The sequence below is a fragment of the Myxocyprinus asiaticus genome, chromosome 25, assembly GCF_019703515.2.
Source record: "Myxocyprinus asiaticus isolate MX2 ecotype Aquarium Trade chromosome 25, UBuf_Myxa_2, whole genome shotgun sequence".
In the NCBI taxonomy this organism is placed as follows: Eukaryota; Metazoa; Chordata; class Actinopteri; order Cypriniformes; family Catostomidae; genus Myxocyprinus; species Myxocyprinus asiaticus.
This window is the reverse complement of record NC_059368.1, coordinates 8,952,347-8,975,042: the sequence shown is the minus strand read 5'-3', so window position 1 is coordinate 8,975,042 and position 22,696 is coordinate 8,952,347. Positions and strand designations below refer to the sequence as shown.

The following is a 22,696-nucleotide window of genomic DNA, read 5'->3' as shown; positions in this document are numbered from 1 at the left end:
GCAGCGCAATTCTACTGCAAGTCACAATAGAAAGTGAAGGAAACAAACACAGCAACAACTCTGGAAATAAAATGAAGCAGCAGAAAATAAAATAGGGATGTCTTCATCGGACACCATGTTTGTTATTTACACAAGCGTTGCAGGTAAATTACATTGCTATGGAGAAAGCTGCTTACTGACTGAGACACATGTAAACGGGAGCAAAGAGATCACCGCTAACACAGTGCATGTAAACAGGTACATGTTAATTCAAATGAATAAACTAATACATATATAAACTGTTAAACATTGTTAGCTAATATGAGTGTAGTAATGTTATCTTACATTAGAATTAATGGTTATTTGTGTATAAAAAAAATGCTGATCTGTGTTTAGTATTGTGAAATTGTTTTCCTACTAAGGAATATTCATTTAACTGACTTGATCTCATGATAAACAAGGTTCCATTGACAGAAGTAAAAGTCAGAAAAAAATGGCATTTGATATTACTGGACAACTCTGTGTAGATCATCAAAAACTAGCACGGGTGCAGTCAGTACTTTCATAAAGTAAATTTACTGCACAAATTATGACTAATCTAGTGCTGCTGGCACATCAGCATTTTATGGTAGACACTAGAAATGTCCCACCCCTTTCTGAAATGGAAAGTATGATTAGTTTGCAAATATCCCACCACAGCTAAAACAATTGTTCTGCCTCAGTAGATTGAAAACGTACGGGTCAAAAGCCTACTTCTGGTGGCCATATGCATCATCACTCATTTTAGGAAAGCATACGCAAAATCTTTAGAAAGATAGGTGGGCATACGGTACATGCTTGCGTATGCGCTAGACTACACTATTGTTCAGCATGACACACAAACAGGGCCGCTTTCCAAAAGTATTATACTAAAAAGCTGCGGTTTATTATTTAGTTATTTTATGCACTTAATTGTGAGGACGGTGAGGTCCAAAAGTCTGAGACCTTTAGTGAAATTGCTTCTATTTAGTATTTTTTTCTAATTTAATGCTATTATTTTTTTTTTATTATTATTATTATTTATTTTTTTATGTATTACATTCATAACAAAGGGGGCAATATACAGTATTAAGAACTAAGGGTATGCAGACTTTTGAACAGGGGTCAATTCATTTTTTTCTTTGTTGCCATGTTTTGTTTTATGATTGTGCCATTCTGTTATAACCTACAGTTGAATATGAATCCCATAAGAAATAAAACAAATGTGTTTTTGCCTGCTCACTCATGTTTTCTTTAAAAATGGTACATATATTACCAATTCTCCAAGAGTATGCAAACTTTTGAGCACAACTGTATATACATATTTCATTTATATTCTTTAACACATTCGACCTCTTCAATTCATTACATTACCTGCACATAACTGTATATCTGTATATAAAATATTCTAACAACATTATTGCGCTATTGTATCTTTTTTCTTTTTCTTTTTTTATCTGTTATATCGTATTTTTTATTACAATTTTTTATGTCACTATATGTATATATGTTTAAATGTATATGTTTGTATGTACAGTTGAGTCAGACGTTTACATACACTACCGTTCAAAAGTTTAGGGTCACTTATTCTTTATTTTTATTTTTTTTTCCCACATTTTAGAATAATAGTAAAGTCATCACAACTATGGATTAATAGAAATGGAACTATGGGAATTATGTTGTGACTAAAAAGATCCAAAATAAATCAAAACTATGTTATATTTTAGCATCTTCAAAGTGACCACACTTTGCCTAGATTTTGCAGAAATTTACTCCTTGAGGTATCACCCTGGGATGCTTTTTAAACAGTATTGAAGGAGTTCCCATCTATATGCTGGGCACTTATTGGCTGCTTTTCTTAATTATTCAGTCAAGTCATCCATTTCTAAAACTTTTTATTTTATTTTTTAATTACATTTTAGTTTGTAATTAAATAAATTAATATGTTGGCACAATTATATTTTTGTCTACAAAACTAATTTCAAACATTTAAGCATACACCTTCAGATCAAAAGATTTTTAAGATCATGAGAAACATTTCAGGCAAGTGACCCCAAACTTTTGAATGGTAGTGTACACTTAGGTTGAAGTCATTAAATATATATTATTTTTTTTAACCACTCCACAGATTTAATAATAGCAAACTATAATTTTGGCAAGTCGTTTAGGATATCTGCTTTGTGCATTACATGAGTAATTTTTCCAACAATTGTTTACAAACAGATTGTTTCATTTTTAATTGACTATATCACAATTCCAGTGGGTCAGAAGTTTACATACACTAAGTTAACTGTGCATTTAAGCAGCTTGGAAAATTCCAGAAAATGATGACAAGTCTTTAGACAATTAGCCAATTAGCTTCTGATAGGAGGTGTACTGAGCTGGAGGAATACCTGTGGATGTATTTTAAGGCCTACCTTCAAACTCAGTGCCTCTTTGCTTGACATCATCAGAAAATCAAAAGAAATCAGCCAAGACCTCAGAAAAACAATTGTGGACCTCCACAAGTCTGGTTCATCCTTGGGAGCAATTTCCAAATGCCTGAAGGTATCACGTTCATCTGCACAAACAACAGTACGCAAGTATAAACACCATGGGACCACGCAGCCATCCTACCGCTCAGGAAGGAGACACATTCTGTCTCCTAAAGATGAACATAGTTTGGTGCGAAAAGTGCAAATCAATCCCAGAACAACAGCAAAGGACCTTGTGAAGATGCTGGGGGAAACAGGTAGACAAGTATCTATAGCCACAGTAAAACGAGTCCTATATCGACATAACCTGAAAGGCTGCTCAGCAAGGAAGAAGCCACTGCTCCAAAACCACCATAAAACATCCAGACTACAGTTTGCAAGTGCACATGGGGACAAAGATCTTACTTTTTGGAGAAAAGTCCTCTGGTCTGATGAAACAAAAATAGAACTCTTTGGCCATAATGACCATCGTTATGTTTAGAGGAAAAAAAGTGAGGCTTGCAAGCTGAAGAACACCATCCCAACCATGAAGCATGGGGGTGGCAGCATCATGTTTGGGGGTGCTTTGCTGCAGTAGGTACTGGTGCACTTCACAAAATAGATGGCATCATGAGGAAGGAAAATTATGTGGATATATTGAAGCAACATCTCAAGACATCAGCCAGGAAGTTAAAGCTCGGTCGCAAATGGGTCTTCCAAATGGAAAATGACCCCAAGCATACCTCCAAAGTTGTGGTAAAATGGTTTATGGAAAACAAAGTCAAGGTATTGGAGTGGCCATCACAAAGCCCTGACCTCAATCCGATAGAAAATTTGTGGGCAGAACTGAAAAAGCGTGTGCGTGCAAGGAGACCTACAAACCTGACTCAGTTACACCAGTTCTGTCTGGAGGAATGGGCCAAAATTCTAGCAACTTATTGTGAGAAGCTTGTGGAAGGCTACCCAAAACGTTTGACCCAAGTTAAACAATTTAAAGGCAATGCTACCAAATACTAACAAAATGTATGTAAACTTCTGACCCACTGGGAATGTGATGAAAGAAATAAAAGCTGAAATAAATAATTTTCTCTACTATTATTCAGACATTCCACATTCTTAAAATAAAGTAGCGATCCTAACTGACCTAAAACAGGGAAATTTTTCTACGATTAAATCTCAGGAATTGTGAAAAACTGAGTTTAAATGTATTTGGCTAAGGTGCATGTACACTTCTGGCTTCAACTGTATGTATATACGTTGCATTCTTTTGCACTGGAAGCTTCTGTCACCATGACAAAATCCTTGTGTGTGTAAGCATACTTGGCAATAAAGCTCATTCTGATTCTGATTCGACGGAAGCAAGGAACTCTTAACTTTTTGTACAAAGAAGTCAAAATGGTCAAACATTTGCTTGTTGGATTAGTGGCCTAGAAATAGTACATAATCTTAAATATTTCCTATACATTTTACATCATTACCTTTCTTTGTTTTCATAAATTTTTTTCTAAATCTTTTTTAGAAATCTTTTATTTCCAGTTTTAAACATGGTCACAAGATGTTTGGACCCCACTGTATGTATTTACTGTGGTTATGTACTGATTCTTTGTATTGCTTGTTTATACTGCCTTTATTAACCCCAGGGAATTCATTATTGACGGTCTGTCTGTGGAAAGAAACCACATCCTGGTTCGAATTGGTGCGGTTGGTGGCCCGTCAGAGAGGAGACTTCCTCCCCGAGCTCTGCAGAAGGTGATGGCAAGTCCTCTTTCATCATCTACTTACATATTTCTACTTACTATTAGTTGATGATGTTGTAGATACAGTATATGTCTGCTTCTGAGTTCTTTCTCTCTGTGTAACAGGGGACACGCATTATTTACAAAGAAATATGAATCTCAATAAATTCATGGTGGTCTGAAAATAAAAAGGAGTAGTGAGCAGCAAATGCTGGATATTCACTTACAAAAAGGTCCTCAAAGTGAGATTTAATCTAATTGAATCCAACAGGATATTTTTGCTGCTACTAACAGTCTCCATTCAAAATTCTAGTTTCAGATACCTTATCTACATCCCATGCTCTAACCTATTTTATGAAAAAGAAACATGTAAGGTCTCAAATAGCAGCATTCAAATAAAAACATTATCTCCATAGAGGAGTTTATTTCAGTTTGTAATGCGGCACCACACTCTAGGAAGGTATTACAAATGTTTTATAGGAGACACAATATAAGAAACCATTACAGTGTTGTGAAAAACAGATATTGTACTTATAATTAGAGCTTTGCAGATATAGCTTCTGTTATTATGTAAAGAGAATTAGTGAAGCCTGGGTACAAAAACAAGGCTATTGGTGCATATGGGACAGTATGACAGAGGACTGAACACAATGACTCACTCCCTAATTAAGGTGATTACCTAAAAATCCTTCTGTCTTTTATTTCCTTTTGTGTTCATTTCTCTTTAGTATCACAGGGATGAAATCAGACTCCTGGCTTGAAATTAATATAAATATTAGTTATAGTAGCTAGAAAATAATTGTGTTTTATCCTTATGCAAAGCACAATGTGTCCCATCTGTCTTATAGGGGAATGACCCTTACCCATGGCCAATGGTGTCCACATACCCTCTGCCAAAGTATTACATTATCGACATGCCCAAGACTCTCTGCACAAAACAGGGTAAGATCAATATTTGTTTTCTCTCCATAGAAGAATTTAGTGGCCGTTCCTTTAGTGGCAGATTCTTCTCTTCTATTTTTAAATTGCTTTTCTGTATAAGCATGTGTTTGATGGACGTCTTAGACCAATGCAACGTTTTCAGCTTCTCGCAGAGGAGCGCCACATTTTCTAGACACTATGTCTTCTTTAACTTTTAAAGTCGGCATGAAATCAAAATTGACCCTTTTTATTGTATTAATATACAGTATGTTACTGGTCTTATTATGAACGATTCATCCATGCATATTGGACTATTTTATAATTTGTTTTTGACCTTGTAATCAAAATGTCATTACCTGCTCTTCGGGTGAAATGACTAACTCTGCTCTGCTGATGTACAGTCATGTGAAAAAATTAGGACCCCCCATGAAATATTTAGTTCTTTTTTTAAGAAATATGGACATATCAATATTTGATCTTCTTTCAAACAATAGGCTCCTCCACAATCCTCTCTAACGATGTTCTAATCTTTTGCACCTGATGTGGTGCACCTGATTTTAATTTTATGCATTTTAAGTAGTAAATAAATGTGGGGGTGTCCTGTCTTTTTCCTCACCAAAAATTGCATTTCTATTAAGTACATATAACAAATAATTTTATAAAGACATTTCTTCAGTTTTATTAGTTTATTTATATTACCCCCATCTCTCAATATTGTTAAAATGAAGATCTAATGTCCATATGTTGAAAAAGACAAAGGTTTTCATGGGGTGTCCTATCTTTTTCACATGACTGTATGTAAGTGGTACTCAGTTTTAACCCCATCCTTTCAGGAGTATAAACAAACTTGCCGTCAAAGCAGCTAATGCAGAGACGCCTCTGGAGTTTATTCATACTTTTTTATGAAAGTATCTTGGAATGTACAGCACGAGTAAGTTTTTTTTTTTTTTTTGTTCTTTATATTTAGTGTATTGTAATTCAGAATGTTAAAATATGGTTCTTTTTTACTCACTCGTTTTTCAATGGCTACAGCCTCTTCGTAAGCAAAGACTGCAACGTGCTGGTGCGTTTGTTGTCAGTTTGATCATCAATGCGTTGAGATCGCTACTCAATTTCACCGATTACCGGCTCTAGCTCGAGCAGCACGGTGGAAGGGGTGTGTGTTTGTGTCCACTGCAGACTCGCATTCACATCTGCCTCCATTCTGGTATGCAACAGCCACTTTTTACAATCCAGTCAACAACCGATGAATAAAATCAAGTCCCCGCCCTACATTTTTTTTTCTTGTTCGATAAGCGTTTTCACATGGAAATACATCACAATATGGAAGTCGGTCACAACTTCCATTTCATGCCAACTTAAAAATGTGTTTTGAGACACCTGCATTCTGTTATATTCATTGTGCTTCGTCTAGCTTTTTAGCATAAATGCATTTTTAGGCTTATGTGATATTTTTCAAATTTATGAAAAGAATTAACAAATTTTCCTTTTCAGTGTTCCTCTCCAACATTTGAGCTTCATTTGATGAATTGCTGCTGCTGTGATCAATAGAAAGTGTACATAAACATCTCTTTTTAATAAAGTCTCATTTACCATCTGCTTTCCATGGGCGGTAACAGCGTATTAATTACAGTAGACAAATAACTCTGATTTTTGTGAATAAAGCTCAACCTATTATTAGCCTAATTTACATAGAATGGAGGTGTGTTTGCGGTAAAAAGTATAAAAATGACTTCATTGAATGATGCATGCCGCAAAGCTATACCAACGCAGATAGTGCCTGGTTAAACTGAATTGCAGGTGGTTATTGAAAGATGCAGGTTTTGTGAAAATAATACCATGCAAAAGTGGTGCAAATATGGAGCAAAAGTGGTGCAGCTTAATTCATAGTGTCTTCCATGGCACTACACTGTCGGAACTTCAAGGACAGTTTTCCCTCTTTTTATGACAGGCTAATTTTTCTTCTTTACTCTCATGGTGATACATCTTTATTTTAAAGTGAAAGTTGTGTCTGGCTCAATAAATAGAGGCCGGAGTTTTTTAATAGCTAGCATATACTCTTCCTTTTGGAATAAGCATGAGCACGTGGGTGAAGGCCTATTCATTGATTCAATGACATTTGTTTCTTTTGGCTTGTCTTAAGATGCTGGTAAGGATTCTGGTAGAACATTACCATTTTGAAGGCCAAGTAGTTTCACACTAGGTAGTTATGAGCCAGAGTCACAAAGTAAGGTTGACATAAGTTGTAAATAAATGGTCACAGACCTTGTAGTCAGTAATTGACGTCTTGTTGTATATTCCTTCTCAGAGTCAGAGATCTGTGCTTTCTTGGCCTCTTCTAAAGAAACAGAGAGGGATGCTAGCTGGATGGATGACTGCAGGAGACAGTTCTGCAAGACCATGACTACAAAATCAAACACTCTCAATGGATATGGTATGACCTATATTCAACTCCATCTGAACTTCACAGCAAGTTGATGCCTAGCTGTATGAATCTGAAATGGAGTCTTTTCATGAGAAAGCACATTTCTGTGTTCTGAATTTGACCCCATATTATTTTACAATATGAGGAAATGTTAGGCAGAATGTCCAAGCTGCTCTTTTCCATAAATGTGAGGTAGGGTATGGTTTAAACTGCCAAGCTCCATCAGAGACTATTTAGCAGAGACGGGTCACTTCTATTCAAATGAATGAGAGAAATTGGAATGCCTAACAGTCAACGGATGTGGAAAGGAAGTCCCACCCTAAAAGTAAAAGAGCCAATCACTTTCTAGATACAGACAACGCCTGTCAATCAACTCAACAATGCGCATGTGCATTAGCTATACAAGACAGGAAAATTCTGTTTTTTTTTTTGCATGATCTGAAGTAAAGAAGCACTATTTATGATACCAGTGTAGTCAGTTCTTTGATCATAATCTTGGCCAACTGTTTTGGAGATTTCAGGATTTCCCCATTCAAATAGATAGATAGTATCTACACTTGTATGCCACTTTTTTACATAGAAAATAGCACCCTGGAAGCATTCCAAAGATGGCCGCCAAGTGAACTGACTTGCTAAAAAGACTTTGGCTCCATTAAGCACAAAAAGCACCATAAATGTTTTGTGCACTATATTTTAAGTGTTCTGAAGTCATACAATTTCATTGTGAGACCAAACAGACAAAAAATTTATTCAATGAACTGCAATCTAAATTTCAGCTATGTTATACTTTTCCATGTTGATTTTAACAAAGCGTAATTCAGTATGCTCAGTTTGGACTAGAAGTTTGGACTTTCTACCCACAGAGAGATTGAATACTGGACTTGATAGATAAACAGGACAATAGGGACAATACTAAGACCTGTACAAGCACTTAAGAAATAAGTTTACAAGCATTCTTTCTCATGGTATCTCCGTGTCTATTTTTAAACTCAATGTTAATAGCTCAATGTGTTCTTTGATTCCTTTGCCATGCACTCTTTATATGGCACTCTTTTGCATGGGCTTGATTCTATGGAAATTGCTTCCTGTTTCCCTGACCGTATAGATGATTTTTATTTTTTGCTACTCTTTCAGTACTCGCTGATCTGTTGGAGAGGGTCGTGTTGCATCTTTCATCTTCACCCAACGACTGCTTCTTTCCACCTGCTGAATATAAAGGTCAGTGAAAAGCACTTAAATGTTTAATGAAAATAAGTTTTGTTTTATTTATATGATCATAACATACCAGCTAAAATATATATCATCCACATCTGAGGGCAAGAAGAAAACCTACAAGCACAAACAGAATAACATAAAAACATTAGGGTATATATGGATATACCTTCTAGTCAGTGCTTCAGTGAAATCCAGTGTCTTCAAATATATGAAAATAAGATCACCATGTAAAAAAACTTCCACTGTAAAAAGACTTGACTTTTTTCCTTAAAAGAGTTGAACTATAACAAAGTTGAACTATTGAGTTTGATAAGGCCAGTATAAGTATGAACATAATGAAATACTGATAAATAAACTCACCTCTGTTTGATTCATGTGGTCAAATGAAAAATCTGACCGCATAACAAGGTTGAACAGAAAGTGCAAGAACAAAGACAATTAAATTATAACCTATTAAAATGTAATGGTGATGAATGTGGAAAGTCAGCTGATATTCCAACAACAAAAAATAAAATAGTTATTTTGCATTGCATACTGAACTTAAATTTATCACATCATGTGACTAAAGTTTCACAAAGTTCAGTATAATGTTAATTATATGAGTCGAAAGTCATGGGGACACACCTTTGGCACCTTCTCCTGACAATGATCCTTAGGAAGGCATATATAAATATATCGGCATATATAAATATATCTTTGTGTATGATAAAGTCTTGATTTAAAGTGTTGCTGTTCTTTTAGGCAGTTCTTTGATGAAAGATACATGTCTAAAGTTTTTCAAATCTATGAGAATATGTTCAATTTGCAAACAAGCTTTCTTTTCTCTCCAATTTGGTATGCCCAATTCCCAATGCGCTCTATGTCCTCGTGGTGGCGTAGTGACTCGCCTCAATCTGGGTGGCGGAGGACGAATGCGGTGCCTCCGTATCTGAGACAGTCAATCTGCATCTTATCACGTGGCTTGTTGAGCGCATTACCGCAGAGACATAGCGCATGGAGGCTTCATGCTATTCTCCGCGGCATCCACGCACAACTCACCATGCACCACATCGAGAGCAAGAACCACATTATAGTGACCATGAGGAGGTTACCCCATGTGACTCTACCCTCCCTAGCAACCGGGCCAATTTGGTTGCTTAGGAGACCTGGCTGGAGTCACTCAGCACACCCTGGATTCGAACTCACGACTCCTGGGGTGGTAGTCAGCGTCTTTACTCGCTGAGCTACCCAGGCCCCCCGCAAACAAGTTATTCTTTTGAAACAATTCTTTATAATGATTTGGTTGAACTGATTCACAAAACGCTTGTAAATCACTGAAATCTAAGGGAAAATGTTTGTTTGAGAGTAAAACATAGGAAACTTGTTGGAAGCATTGGCACTACAACAATTGATGCAATCTATATAACCTAAATGAAATCATAAAGATAAACAGCAGTATTTATCTGTATGTAAATATTTATGTAAAATGCTGCACAGGGACTTCTGGGACCAACTTTAAGTCAAACTAATCAGTGAATCAGTTTTTTAACTGGTTCATTGAGACAAATTGTCCAACCATCTACTAAAATGAATCAGACTTCCCAGACTTCCAAATCAGACTTTTTGACTCTTATTTTGCACTATTTCTTGCATGATTCATTTCTCTGGTCCTGTGTTTTATAACCTCCCCTCTCATTTTGGCAGAGCAGTCGAGGTGAGCTGTCACAGTCTGCATCCTTCATCTCACTTTGCAGTTCATGTCACAACTGATGTGAGCAGCAGGAACTATGATTTGTCATTTAGGTTTAACCCCTACGCTCCTATTGGCTCCTTTGCCAGCCAATCAAGACCAGTCACTTCACTTCACATCCATCTACATTATGTCATCATTACAGTCCTGACATTGTTGCGGTATTAATGAGGATGGAGAAATGGCCCCATAATTATATCAGTGGGCTCATTTCACTCTCACCAAGGGCATTTACTCAATTAAGACCACGCTTAAGCGTGATGAATGTAGATTGCACAGCTGATGTTGAATTGTGGGTAAGCCAATGCTGAGAAGAAAATGTATTATTCAGCAACACATTTTGCAGTGCTTCTTTGCTACTCCATTTGTGCTCCATTTGCCAAAATTAAATTGCTATCGATGGCCTGAAGAATAAATGGAAAATAATTTCTCTTCTTTTTTTTCTTCTTTTTTTTTTTGGTGTGGGTTTTAGTTGTAGACCACAGTGTAAAGACTCGAAGCCTGACGTCTGTGGAACAGTTAGGTGTGGGAATATCCCTCAGGTAATGTGTGCTCCATCACCAGACCGGAACTTCAAAGAACGCCAGCTATGTCTTATAGTAAAACTTTGCAAAGGCTGGTGAAGAAAACAAGGCTATGAGGGATAGATGTACAGTCCATTCCAGGGGTTGTTCTATCTAAGGGGGTCGTTTAGACTGAACCTGTCCTTAACAAAAGGTAGGCGCAGTGCAACAAATAAAATAGAACCCAAGGGCCTCATTTACTGAAACATATGTACGATCAGATTTGATCCTAAATTCCATGGATTTGATCCTACGTCAAAAGTAAAAAAAAAACAGATCGGGATTTATAATGTTCTTATGCATACGTCAACTGACAAGCGTACAAGCGTTTTTTTGTGCTTATGCTTTGGCGTGCCAGTACGTGCTGAGTTGATTTTACTGAATATTTTTCTTATATTTAAAACTCACCTACATTTGTTTTTTATCAATTCATCCTTCGGCCTCTTGTCTGCTGTTGTTGAGGAAATAAAAAACAAATAATTTGACTAAAATGTATAGTTTAATTAATGGCAAGTGCAAGCAGAAGAGAATAGGGGAAAAAGAATGCACATGTAGTTTATATACAGAACATGATTGTAGTAGACTATGACTTGTTCATTATATGTAAAATAGCATGTAAACCTCTTTTTGGAATTAAAGTTTAGCAAGAATATGGACATTGGTTGAATGGTGGGGATTTAGAGTTAACACGGTAAATTAATTGATTTATTATTGATAATGAAAATGAATAACTGATGATGAGTTGTTGAATAGGCTACATTATATGGGCAGAAAGAAAGCGGTAGCTGCACAATTTTTTTATTATTATTTATTTTTTTTAACCTTGCCAACCGCAGGAGAACATTCCATGTATATGAACAAATGAATAACTTGCTCATGCACTTTTATTGTATTCTGTCTCACCATATTAGGATATTTGTGGGCGTTCATGTGCACATGTTTTTAAGATGAATTGCCATTTATAAAGTGGGATGCATTTAGGAATTTTATAATACAATCGTAGGAACATTTAGGAAATTGTTGTACATTTACATTTAAGATCATTTTGTGAATGTCTTTATAAATGAAGCCACAGGTGTCTTGTGACACATTTTAAAAGTTTTTTTTATTTTTTTATTTTTTTATTTAATACCTGACACTGCGTCTAAAAACATGGCACTGCTACGTGAGATACAGCAAGACGCTGCACAACCATCAAGAATGTCCATCAGGTGCATGTTTATATAAAACAATTATAGAAAAACAGTGAAAACGGACACAGCAATGTGTTCGGTGTGAACACTAAAATGTCATCTCATCATGTCTAATTATTACAACGCATGGTTTCCAAGTCTGTTTTTTTTTATTTTTTTTTATTTCCAGCTAGATTTCTTGGCATGACGTAGTTTTAATGTTTCTTTGAATGAATGATCGACACGAAGATTGAAACTGTACAACCCCTTGAACCCATAACAGTCTGTAAGTCTATCCCTCAAAGCCTCGTTTTCATTTGCATCAAAATAAATATAGCATCTACCCTGACTTAGGACTAGAAGGGGAATTCACTAAGAATTAATTGTACCTGCTTATAGTGTTGTTTATTTGCACATGCTGTCTGCGCTGTTTAAGTAACCGATTTGCTAAAGGAATTGTCAGAAATCATGCAATGCCACAAACAAGTCCAAAAAATCTGTGATGAAGGCAATTTGCACTGCACAAATCCCCAATCTTCCAGACCGGTTCTGAGTGGTGTGTGATACTGTGCATTGCGTTGAGCCTAATTAAAAAAAAGTGGTGAGTGCACTAGTAAAGAATGACAATTGTTTTAATTTAAAGGTGCAATATGTAACAATTTTCATGTAATATTCACGTTTTTTTTGCCAATGTGTGAACGTCTTGTAACGCAACTTAAAAAATGAGCCCTTCCCGGACTTCCTAGGTTGCCTATTAAAGCCTGTAGACTGATTTTCATGCGAAGGGAGCGGGTCGTTTTGCCGGGAAAATCCAAAGGATGTGATGTTTATGCACACTCCCCAGAGCCTTGACTCAGTAATAGCTTCTATTCCACGTCAACAGACAGTGTGCGACATTAGGTAACGTTATCTTAGAGATGGAATCCAGCACAACACCGACTCCTACACAAACTCAGAGTAAGCCAAAAAAAAAAAAACAACATTTATCTACTGAATCAAGTCTGGATAAGCGAGAACTTGATCGTGGTTGAGCGAAAACTAGAGTGAACATCGGCAGGGCATTCGTTTGGTTCTGGGGATCAAAACAGACTCTGAATTGGCGTTCTTCTTATTGGACAGGTAAGCTTACATAACTGCAAAGCATGTGAAATATAGTGCCATAAGGATTGATCTGTGTAATTTTATCTAACATGATCTTGCCTGCACAGTAACTGTCATAAACAATGTTAATCTGTAATTATTCAGCAAGGTAAACTACAATAACACATGGAATGAATGCTAGACAATGTACAAGATAATGTAAAAAGACCCATTCATTAGTGTAACGTAACTTGGTTATACAGAAAATATATACATTCTATTATTATAAAACAATAGCGCATCGATATATCAAAATGACAGTTGTGATGGAATCACATCAATACTGAATTGTGTCAGTATATTTATAATGTACAGTCTATTTTATAAACAGCTACTGTCATCATCCACCAAATTTAGCTAACAGTTATTGATAAAGCTGGCTAGCTTGCTAACGCCGACATAGGCTATCGTATAAATGCAGTCAGTGTATCATGCAAAGAAAAGTGATTACTTCAAACTACAGTCTCGCATAGTCAGACCTATATCCACACTTTGTTTTAGCCCTGTTCCAGCACTGGAGAGTCAAATATAATATAAAGTTTCAAAGTTTGTAGTAAAACAATCCTAACTGTGTAATTTTAATTATGCTACCTCATCTGTCAGCATGATGCCGGTGAATCACGTTGTCTCTTTGTACGTTACGTCATTGTTTTGGCTGATGCTCACGTCCCTATGGAGTGTGTGCACGAGCGCGAGCAACAGGTAGCTGGCTGCAGTTCACTTAATGGCCACAGGTGTCATTAATAACAAGGGTTTCTGAATTTTACATACTGCACCTTTAAATACTCAGGGTTTTACACAGGGTTTTGCTCCAAAATACTCCTTGCAAAAATGGCGCAACTATTTTGTGAGTTCGCCCCATAGATATTCATAAAGATGAATTGTTGCGCAGCTTAACTGAAAGCTCCTGGCATTCTTTGGATTGTCGGCACACTAGTGTTAAACTCAATATGAACCCATTAAGATATTTTGACTCAAGGCAATCTACAATGACTGTAATCAGCTGATGTATTCTAGTACACAGCACATTTGGGTAATTGTAACCCTCGGTTAACCCTCATTTGGTGCTGTGTTTCCCAGGGAGAAAGTGTAAATGTGTGATAAAACTGAATTTAATTCAATAGCAATATTTGTTCTTATTTGTCTAGAAATATTGCCTTGAGAAAGTTCTAATTATGTAAATGAGCGCAAGTCAGTGTAATGGGAGGAATATTTTAACAATGTCTATTCACCTTTGATTAGCAAGGTCTTATTGATTGGGGTATTAAATTAAGTAGGCTTAAAAAAGGATTGGTGTGTGTGCGTGTTTGTGTTTCTGTTTGAGCTACATTAATATAGTTAGCTCAGTATAAAAACAGTAAGTCAATGGCTAGTCCTAATAATGATAGGAATACCAACATGTGCGTGTTGATGCACGTGTGTTTGTGTGTGTGTGTGTGTGTGTGTGTTTCTGTGTGTGTCTCTGTGTTTGTAGGTATGGCAATTTCCTGAAGTTATTGAGAGATGATTCCGAGCAGGATCTGTGTCTTCTACTCAAGCACTGTCATGAGTTTCTTTCTCAGCAACGAGTCAACGTCAACTCTGAACTCTGTATCCTATTGAGTTGTTTTACTTTATCAATCAAGTGACAGTCATAACATTCTGATATTATTTCATCATTAAATTTCAATGTTTATCAGATTAGTAGTTAAAGGTGATGTAATTTATTTTTAAGTTAAAATACTTTCTCCTATCACAACTTAATGTGGAGAGACAACTGTAAGTCATTCATAGGTTGATTCCCCCGAAAAGTGTAAATATTGTGGCTCTGTGGTGCTTTCTCAAAATTTGTAGGCATCTTGACCAGCCTGAAAAAAACATTGGCTCAGCCAATGATGTGAGTTTTGGTGTGGGCTTTACTTGGGCTTTTTTTCTTTGAAATAAATTTCACTTGGTTTGATATTTTGGTATGTAATGCAATAAAATGAAATAAAATGAATGAATTTGTTAAATGTGGCTTAAAGGATTAGTTCACCCAAAAATGAAAATTCTATCGTCATCAACTCACCCTCATGCCATCCCAGATGTGTATGACTTTCTTTCTTCTGCGAAACACAAAGTAAGATTTTTAGAAGAATATCTCAGCTCTGTAGGTCCATACAATGCATGTGAATGGTGGCCAGGTCTTTGAAGCTCCAAAATCACATACTGTAAATGCAGCATAAAGTAATCCATAAGACTGCAATATGATATGTGTGGGTGAGTGTGGCGGCAGGGGCGTGGTCGAGCGTTCATCCGGAGAGAGAGAAAGTGGTAAGGGTGCACACACCTGAGCAATATAATGAGGAACCACGCCAGAGAGTGAGACAAATGAAGACGAGTTTGTGTGAAAGTGACTGCTGAAAAGCAAATCTCTTTAAGTGACTGCTGAAAAATTATTTTGAGTTTTGTCTAAATAAAGACCTACCTTTTGAGTTGAAGTCCCACGTTTCCCGTTTCTTCCTTTCCCACCCAATGAACTCCTTCACACTGGTGCCAAAACCCAGGATACTCACGGTGCAACAACTACCGGCGGTGAGTATCCTGGGTTTTGGCACCAATGTGAAGGAGTTCGTTGGGTGGGAAAGGAGGATACAGGAAATGTGGGACTTTAACTCAAAAGGTGAGAAACAGATCAATATTCAAGTCATTTTTTACTATACATTTTTCTCCCTGTCCAGTAGATGAGGAAATGCACAAACAATGCAAATTGCCAAAAACAAAAGAAGGATGTGAAAGTAAAAGTGGAAATTGATAATGAAAAAGGACTTAAATATTGACCTTTTTCTCACCCACACTTATCATATCACTTCTGAAGACATGGACTTAACCACTGGAGTCATATGGATTACTTTTATGCTACCTTTATGTGCTTTTGGAGATTCAAAATTTTGGTACCCTTTCACTTGCATTGTATGGACCTACAGAGCTGAAATATTCTTCTTTCGTTTGTGTTCAGCAGAATAAAGTCATACGCATTTCGGTTGGCGTGAGGGTGAGTAAATAATGAGAGAATTTTCATTTTTGGGTGAACCATTCCTTTAAGTGTCCAATACTTATTGGAGACACTGTATGGGCATTCTCGATATAACTCTCTATATATTGGCATCTTTATCAGCCATTGAAAAACTCAAATAGGGTGACCTCTAATATCTATTGAAGATTCCTTGACCCATGTCCCAGCTTATTTTCAGAGTGGTTATCCTGGTCAAGACTGGTTTGCCTCCACAGTTTTCCTTCTCATGCACGGTGACTTAGGCCGCTCACTCAGTCTGCTCTTGCGATTCTCTCGTCTGCTTCCGTCTGCCTTCCTGTGGCCCCCGAGACTGCACAGCTCTGTGAGTTACAGCCCTATCCATTAGTACAGGCTTTGTTTTGTGTTTCTAATTCCCACTATCTTTCCCACTCACTGTAAAATCCTTTTTCTTCTGAACCTTCATTACTTCATTAAAAAATTGCACACAGGACGTATTAAAGCGATCGTTCACTCAAATAAAAAATAATTTCAAAATCAAAATAATTTACCCTCACGTTGTTTCAAACCCATTTGACTAACTTTCTTCTGTGGAAAACAAAAGGAGATGTTAGGCAGATGTCAGCCTCAGTCAGTATTCACTTTCTTTGGATTGGATTTTTTTTTTTTTTTTTCGTACAATGAAAGTAAATGGTGACATTTGCCCAGCATATACACTGGTGGCCAAAAGTTTGGAATAATGTACAGATTTTGCTGTTTCGGAAGGAAATTGGTACTTTAATTCACTAAAGTGGCATTCAACTGATCACAATGTATAGTCAGGACATGACTGATGTAAAAAACAGCACCATCACTATTTGAAACAAGTCATTTTTGATCAAATCTAGACAGGCCCCATTTCCAGCAGCCATCACTCCAAAACCTTATCCTTGAGTAATCATGTTAAATTGCTAATTTGGTACTAGAAAATCACTTGCCATTATATCACATATATATATATATAGTGTGTGTGTGTATGTATGTATGTATGTATGATATATATATATATATATATATATATATATATATATATATATATATATATATACAGGTGCATCTCAATAAATTAGAATGTCGTGGAAAAGTTCATTTCTTTCAGTAATTCAACTCAAATTGTGAAACTCGTGTATTAAATAAATTCAGTGCACACAGACTGAAGTAGTTTAAGTCTTTGGTTCTTTTAATTGTGATGATTTTGTCTCACATTTAACAAAAACCCACCAATTCACTATCTCAAAAAATTTGAATATGGTGACATGCCAATCAGCTAATCAACTCAAAACACCTGCAAAGGTTTCCTGAGCCTTCAAAATGGTCTCTCAGTTTGGTTCACTAGGCTACACAATCATGGGGAAGACTGTTGATCTGACAGTTGTCCAGAAGACAATCATTGACACCCTTCACAAGGAGGGTAAGCCACAAACATTCATTGCCAAAGAAGCTGGCTGTTCACAGAGTGCTGTATCCAAACATGTTAACAGAAAGTTGAGTGGAAGGAAAAAGTGTGGAAGAAAAAGATGCACAACCAACCGAGAGAACCGCAGCCTTATGAGGATTGTCAAGCAAAATCGATTCAAGAATTTGGGTGAACTTCACAAGGAATGGACTGAGGCTGGAGTCAAGGCATCAAGAGCCACCACACACAGACGTGTCAAGGAATTTGGCTACAGTTGTCGTATTCCTCTTGTTAAGCCACTCCTGAACCACAGACAACATCAGAGGCGTCTTACCTGGGCTAAGGAGAAGAAGAACTGGACTGTTGCCCAGTGGTCCAAAGTCCTCTTTTCAGATGAGAGCAAGTTTTGTATTTCATTTGGAAACCAAGGTCCTAGAGTCTGGAGGAAGGGTGGAGAAGCTCATAGCACAAGTTGCTTGAAGTCCAGTGTTAAGTTTCCACAGTCTGTGATGATTTGGGGTGCAATGTCATCTGCTGGTGTTGGTCCATTGTGTTTTTTGAAAACCAAAGTCACTGCACCCGTTTACCAAGAAATTTTGGAGCACTTCATGCTTCCTTCTGCTGACCAGCTTTTTAAAGATGCTGATTTCATTTTCCAGCAGGATTTGGCACCTGCCCACACTGCCAAAAGCACCAAAAGTTGGTTAAATGACCATGGTGTTGGTGTGCTTGACTGGCCAGCAAACTCACCAGACCTGAACCCCATAGAGAATCTATGGGGCATTGTCAAGAGGAAAATGAGAAACAAGAGACCAGAAAATGCAGATGAGCTGAAGGCCACTGTCAAAGAAACCTGGGCTTCCATACCACCTCAGCAGTGCCACAAACTGATCTCCTCCATGCCACGCCGAATTGTGGCATAATTAAAGCAAAAAGGAGCCCCTACCAAGTATTGAGTACATATACAGTAAATGAACATACTTTCCAGAAGGCTAACAATTCACTAAAAATGTTTTTTTTTATTGGTCTTATGATGTATTCTAATTTTTTGAGATAGTGAATTGGTGGGTTTTTGTTAAATGTGAGCCAAAATCATCACAATTAAAAGAACCAAAGACTTAAACTACTTCAGTCTGTGTGCATTGAATTTATTTAATACACGAGTTTCACAATTTGAGTTGAATTACTGAAAGAAATGAACTTTTCCACGACATTCTAATTTATTGAGATGCACCTGTGTGTATATATATATATATATATATAGTTGCAATCGAAATGATTCAGCCCCCCCAAGACAGTAAGGATTTACAAAGGTAAGCTTTTATGATGACCCAGATTTTTTTTACTTTACATCTATATCAGTTGAGTGACACATTCAAGTCATAGTGTGAATATATAACCTAATATTTGTAAATAGCAGGATTTTTTAAAAATACAGCCATGTCATAGTTATTCAGCCCCTATTGCATGTAGCTGTTTCTTAAATATGTCAGGCTACACAAGTAATTGTTTTAAAGCAAAATTAAGTCATCAATCTGCAATGGCACTTATTTAAGTTTTAAAATGTAAGTTTAGCGTTGTAAGCAAAAATGTATTTCTATGCAAAAAATGCAATTAAAAATAAGCTGTCTTAAAAGCTAATAGAGGAGATTATTTCATTACACAAGAAAGGTCATGGCTAAAAGTACATTTCCAAGGCACTTCAATTTCCAGTAGACAAAGTTGGCAGCACCATTCATATATTTTTTAAATATGGTACAACAGCAACCTTCTTGGGGTGTGGAAGAAAGCAGAACTTCACCAAGGGAAATGTTGACTTGAATATACAAGAAGTAATAGGAAAGAAGTAGGAAAGACCTGTGGAGTCCTGGAAGAAGGTTTTATAGACATATGACACTAAACTGAAAATGAGTTTTAGACCCATGGGTCAGCAGTATGTCTGGAGTAAGATGACAAGGTGATGACAAGAACGACACCATCCCCACAGTCAAGCATGGAGGTGGGTCAGTCCTGTTATTGGGGTGTTTTGCGGCTGAAGGAAATGGCTATCCTGACTATGTGACTGACACCATGGATTGTTTCAGGTATCAGGCCATTTTTGCATGAAAAATGTGATGCCTTCAGTGTGTAAATTGAAGCTTGGTGATCACTGGATTTCCAGCAAGACAATAACACCAAGGATACATCCAAGTTGTCCAAAATCTGGTTCAGGTATAGGTCGTGGAATGTCCTTAAATGGCCCTTTCAGTCCATCATTAAAATCACATTGCAAACCCTTGTTGGGATTTCAAGGAAGCAGTGGCAGCACAGAAACCAAATAATGTTAATGAGCTGGAAGCTTTTGCTCATGAGAAATGTGTAAAAATTCTAATAGAGAGGTGTCCGAAGCCTGAGAACACTTACCTGAAACATTTATTTGCTGTTACTAAGGATAAAGGATGCTCCATAAATGATTGACTTTGGGGGTTGAATATTTTTGACATGACATTTGTGGAGAGAATTAGTTATTTTTTATTTTAAAATTTGGGTAAACTGAACTCTTTGTTCTCAAAATCACTCAAATGTATATTAAAAACTTACTTTGACTGTTTACTGAGGTTTTAGTTGATGTGCTTTAATTCACATCACCAAAATGTATTGCTGGTCAGGGGGGTTGAATAATTTTGATTGCAACTGTGTGTGTGTGTGTGTGCATATATATGTATATATATACTGGTGACCGAAAGTTTTGAATAATGTACAGATTTTGCTCTTATGGAAATAAATTGGTACTTTTATTAATCAAAGTGGCATTCAACTGATCACAATATATAGTAAGGATATTAATAATGTGAAAAATTACTATTACAATAAAAAAAATAAAAATAAAAAATCTTTTTTGAGAGTTCTCATCAAAAAATCCTCCACGTGCAGCGGTGACAGCTTTGCAGATCCTTGGCATTCTAGCTGTCAGTTTTTCCAGATACTCAGGTGACGTTTCACCCCACACTTCCTGTAGTACTTGCCATAGATGTGGCTGTCTTGTCGGGCACTTCTCAGGCACCTTACAGTCTAGCTGATCCCACAAAAGCTCAATGGGGTTAAGATCCATAACACTCTTTTCCAATTATCTATTGTCCAATGTCTGTGTTTCTTTGCCCACTCTAACCTTTTCTTTTTGTTTTTCTGTTTCAAAAGTGGCTTTTTCTTTGCAATTCTTCCCATAAGGCCTGCACCCCTTAGTCTTCAATTTACTGTTGTATATGAAACTGGTGTTGAGTGGATAGAATTCAATGAAGCTGTCAGCTGAGGACATGTGAGGCGTCTGATGTACTTATCCTCTTGTTTAGATGTATCTGGGTCTTCCATATCTCTTTCTGTCCTTGTTAGAGCCAGTTGTCCTTTGTCTTTGAAGACTGTAGTGTACACCTTTGTATGAAATCAGTTTTTTGGCAATTTCAGAATCAGAATCAGAAAGAGCTTTATTGCCAAGTATGCTTACACGTATAAGGAATTTGTCTTGGTGACAGGAGCTTCCAGTGTACAACCATACAAAACCTATACAAGAACAGCAGCAAGACATAAATAATTAAAAAAGATAGTGAAGGAAGTACAACCTCTGCTGGGCCTTTTGCACAGTGGAGTCAATGTGTGTCTCCCACTTCAGGTTCTGTAAGATGGTAGTGCCCAGGAACCTGAATGACTCCACTGCTGCCACAGTGCTGTTTAGAATGGTGAGGGGGTCAATGTTGGGGTGTTCCTCCTAAAGTCCACAATCATCTCCACCGTTTTGAGCGTGTTCAGCTCAAGGTTGTTTTGACTGCACCAGACAGCCAGCTGTTCAACCTCCCTTCTGTATGCAGACTCATCGTTATCTCGGATGAGGCCGATGACAATGGTGTCATCTGCAAACTTAGGAGCTTGACAGAGGGGTCCTTGGCGATGCAGTTATTGGTGTAGAGGGAGAAGAGTAGTGGGGAGAGCACACATCCCTGGGGGGCACCAGTGCTGATTGTACAGGTGCTGGAAGTGAGTTTCCCCTGTCTCACAAGCTGCTGCCTGTCTGTCAGAAAGCTGGTAATCCACTGACAGATAGACAAGGGAACAGAGAGTTGGTGTAATTTATTCTGGAGTATAGCTGGGATGATGGTGTTGAAAGCCGAACTGAAGTCCACAAAAAGGATTCTTGCATATGTCCCTGGTCTGTCCAGATGTTGCAGGATATGATGCAATCCCATATTGACTGCATCATCCACAGACCTGTTTGCTCGATAAGCAAATTGAAGGGAATCTAGAAAGGGTCCAGTGATGTTCTTCAGGTGGGCCAACACCAGTCTCTCATGATTTCATGACCACAGACGTCAGGGCGACAGGTCTGTAGTCATTAAGTCCTGTGATTTTTGGTTTCTTTGGGATGGGATGATAGTGGAACATTTGAAGCAGCATGGTACTTCACACTGCTCCAGTGATCTATTGAAGATCTGTGTGAAGTTGGGGGCCAGCTGGTTAGCACAGGATCTAAGACATGCAGGTAAAACGCCATCTGGGCCCTGTGCTTTCCTTATCCTTTGTAGTCGAAAGACACGGCTCACATCATCTTCACAGATCTTAAGTGCAGGTTGAGTAGCAGGAGGGGGGAGGAGGGGGGTTGCAGGAGGTGTTGGTGTTTGTGTGAAGTGAAGGTCAGAGTGGGTGTGGGGTGTGAGATTGGGCCTTTCAAATCTACAGTAGAACACATTCAGGTTGTCAGCCAGTTGTTGGTCCACCACAGGGTTGGGGGCAGGAGTCCTGTAATTCGTAAGTTGTTTCATGCCACTCCACACTGATGCAGGGTCGTTAGCTGAAAACTTGTTTTTCAGCTTCTCAGAGTATCTTTTTTTAGCCACTCTGATTCCCTTATTCAGTGTTTTCCTGGCCTGATTGTACAAGACTTTATCCC

At 37.4% G+C, this 22,696-nt stretch overlaps 1 protein-coding gene across 2 annotated transcripts in view; it reads left to right on the top strand.

Annotated features, from left to right (window-relative positions):
• LOC127416038 (protein broad-minded) overlaps window positions 1-22,696 on the top strand; it is a 69,145-nt gene that overhangs the window by 28,637 nt on the left and 17,812 nt on the right. For both annotated transcript variants that reach the window (XM_051655128.1, XM_051655127.1), the window contains 7 exons: window positions 4,091-4,199; window positions 5,035-5,128; window positions 7,416-7,541; window positions 8,667-8,750; window positions 10,949-11,018; window positions 14,826-14,941; window positions 16,553-16,707. In XM_051655128.1, coding sequence (XP_051511088.1) covers window positions 4,091-4,199; window positions 5,035-5,128; window positions 7,416-7,541; window positions 8,667-8,750; window positions 10,949-11,018; window positions 14,826-14,941; window positions 16,553-16,707 — 754 coding nt within the window. The remainder of the gene's footprint in view (window positions 1-4,090; window positions 4,200-5,034; window positions 5,129-7,415; window positions 7,542-8,666; window positions 8,751-10,948; window positions 11,019-14,825; window positions 14,942-16,552; window positions 16,708-22,696) is intronic.